Here is a 2,983-nt window from a genome sequence, read left to right on the forward strand (position 1 = left end):
AGGCAGGCACCAGCCAGCAGCTTCCATGGTGGCAGGCAACGGTGTCCCCTTGGACGCTGCAGACCCTTGGTGGGGACACCTTTATAGCCCTGCCCCAGCCGGTGACTCACAAATTCTTCGGGGCAGGGGAGCCAGGGACTAGGGGTGCGGGGACAGTGGTCCCTGGCATGTGAAATTTGTCCCAGTTGTGTAAACAGAGGGCTGGGGGGAGGCTGGGGGCGGAGGGGCTGCGATCTCTGGTGGAAAAGCAAAACACAGAAGGGAAAAGTTAGACACCATTTGTGAGAAAATCCCCAGGGGGGAACAGGGAAAAGCAGAGACAATTAACAAGGATGATTAAGTGCTCTTTGTAGCCATTTGCATAAGGGAGGGGGGACGTGGGGGAGGGATGGGGAGTGCTGGGGCAGCATGGTAGGCATGGGATGGGGACAGTGCAATGTCCACATGATGGGACAGCCTGATGGGCATGCCCTGGGGACAGGGTGATGGGCACGATGAGGACAGTGTGATAGGCTGCAGTGGTGGCAAGCACAGAGCAACCAGGAGGCAGGTGATGGGATGCTCAAGAGAGGACAGGGAGGGAAGACGGACAGAAGGGGTGGACGCCAGGCCCAGGCAGGGCAATGGTCCTGCTCAGGCATCCATGGCCTCTGCTCAGATCACCCTGGGGAGTGGCCAGGCCTCGTTCCCACACTGCCGGCACAGTGGGGAAAGCACGCACTTGCCCGTGCTCCCTGCCCTCTCCTTTGGCTTCTTGAGATGTGGACCGTACTGGGAGGTACAGAAAAGCTTCTTAATATGAGGGTGCAAGCCCCCGCCCCAGCACTGCCACACGTGCTGTCCCTGCCTGGTGCTCCTGCCCGCTGCTTCTGCCCGAGCACTCGAGCTGAGGTGCCGCTGGCAGACAGGTCACCTGCCGCTCCCGGGAGGGATTCAATTTGGGACAAGGAAAGAAAATAGCAAATGGTCCCTGCTGTAGCTCTGCTATCAGCATCCAAACACCCCTGTCCAAATGCTGGCCGGACCCTGCTCAGCTTCGAGCACAATTTGTCACCAGGGGCCCTCCCTGCCCCTCTCCATCTGTGGCAGCCGGCGAGCAGGAGGGGGCATGGGGCCAGTGCAGCCCTCATTACCATCTCCATTTGCTCCTCATTTGGGCCAGGAGTCTTACAACAACAAACCCTGTGGAGGACAAGCAGGGCCAGGAGGAGCGAACTGAAAGCCCGAGCTCACCCTGCAGGCATGGGGAGTTCAACCTGCTGGCGTTTCACTGCCCCTCCGACCCCTGCATGGGCAATGCAGCCCAAAATGGACACATGGACGGTGGCACGCAGTCACCCGCTGGCCACCAAGGCTGGCCAGAAAGGTGACAGCAAGCCACAGACCTGAGCCACTTAGGCAAACCTACCCTGATAATTAATAGACAACAAGCAAAATGAGGCATCCCAGCTCCCCAGTCCTTCCTGACGCTGAAAGGGTTTAATTCTGATCTGCAATAAGCCTCTGATCCAGGCTGAGATTTGCAGGTGGATTTTGCAAAGCTGTAGCTAAACAATTCACAGCCCCTGATCACCCGGGTCGGGGCCCCAGCCACTCACCCTGCCCCGACCAGACACCTCCGGTCCTGGGTCACCCCTCGCCGTGGCCACCCTCGGTCCCACGCCGTGTCTCCAGCCGCCTCTGTAAGTACCGCAGAGCTCTGGCATGACCCTCCCATGTCTTTTTGCTGGCACCCCAAGTACCCCAGGTGTTTCTTTTGCAGCAGCACCCCTGAGACGGAGCGGGTGGTCTTGGTTAGCACACAGGAAAGGAGACAGAAAGTTGGGAACCTTTTGGTACCAAGCATTTGAGGTGCCAGCAGTGGGGCGGGGAGAGGAGTGGAGGCACTGGGCGGTAGCGGCACTCTCAGCCAAGAGCGTTCCCAGGGCGAGAGGCTGCCGGCTGTGGTGTCGGCACAGTGTGGCGTGGGCTCAGTCCAGTTTCGCAAGATGCCGCGGGAGGGGGAATTTTGAAACAAGGCAGAGGGAAAACAAACCACCCCACTCCACTGCCTCTGCCAAACCCCACTGCCCGCACCCAAGGCTGCGGGCAGGAGATGGCACCAGCAGAAAAACCCCCGCTGACATCAGCGGGCACGAGCTGCACCCCAGTGTGCTCACCCCACCAAGGGACAGGTCACCCCGCTCGGCCGGGGCACTCCAGGGAAGCATCCCTGAGGTGCTGCCAGCATGCTTTGCCCTGATGTAATTCTGCCCTCCATGGACCTCTGGGCTCTCCTGGGGACGCAGGTGTCACTGTCACATGCATCCCTCTCCATCACTGTTCCCAGCATCACAGAAAGGCCGATAGCCATGGCTCAATTTCAGGTGGGCGCTTCCCGTTGTCCTGCTGGAGCCTTGCCAGGTCGGGGTGAGTGGTGGGTGGCTGCAGATGCCTTGGGTGAGCCCCGTGCAGATGGGGACGAGGCGCAATCCCCCTTCCTCAGCTGGGGGAGCCTCAGGGCCACCACCTGAAATCACCTCCGGCAGGTCCCAAATAACATGGTGCAGCCGTAGCTTTTTGGCTTCCTTGGCTCGGGACATCACAGAAGACAAGGGACTCCCAGGAAGGCAGCGGGCACTTTTCCCCCCACCGGTGGCTGACTCTCCATCCCTGCCCGCAGCCCCGGTGCAAGGGAGGGCTTTGGCGTCCTTCCCAGGCAGCGCTGCTCTGCCTCTGAAGTCTGGCTGGGGAGATAGCGGAGGTGAAAGGGCGCTTGGCGCTCCTCCACAGGCTTGGGTCAATCGTTAATCGGGGAGGAATTGCTTTCCACTCTTGCAGGTAACCTCTCCTCCCCCCGGCTCCCACCCACGTGCCAGTGCCCACACAAAACCAGCACCCCTGGGAGTGGGGTGGAGCTGCAGCACAGCGAGCGGAGCTGCCGGCAGGGCCATGGGAAGGTAAGCGCGTGGAAGTGAACTGCCGGCAAGCTGGGCAAGAAGCC

General features: G+C 60.6%; 2 protein-coding genes across 2 annotated transcripts in view; one reads left to right on the forward strand and one right to left on the reverse strand.

Moving 5' to 3' along the window:
- RIPPLY1 (ripply transcriptional repressor 1) overlaps positions 1-1,706 on the reverse strand; it is a gene marked incomplete at its 3' end in the record, with an annotated part of 3,176 nt that extends 1,470 nt beyond the window's left edge. The window contains exon 1 of the mRNA XM_009331726.1: positions 1,599-1,706. Within this exon, the coding sequence (XP_009330001.1) occupies positions 1,599-1,706 (108 nt within the window). The remainder of the gene's footprint in view (positions 1-1,598) is intronic.
- Positions 1,707-2,351: 645 nt separating this feature from the next.
- The window catches only part of CLDN2 (claudin 2), a 1,395-nt gene continuing 763 nt past the window's right edge, over positions 2,352-2,983 (forward strand). Inside the window, exons 1-2 of the mRNA XM_009331727.1 lie at positions 2,352-2,409; positions 2,821-2,939. Coding sequence (XP_009330002.1) covers positions 2,352-2,409; positions 2,821-2,939 — 177 coding nt within the window. The remainder of the gene's footprint in view (positions 2,410-2,820; positions 2,940-2,983) is intronic.

Source organism: Pygoscelis adeliae, unplaced genomic scaffold, assembly GCF_000699105.1.
Source record: "Pygoscelis adeliae isolate BGI_AS28 unplaced genomic scaffold, ASM69910v1 Scaffold79, whole genome shotgun sequence".
Lineage (NCBI taxonomy): Eukaryota > Metazoa > Chordata > Aves > Sphenisciformes > Spheniscidae > Pygoscelis > Pygoscelis adeliae.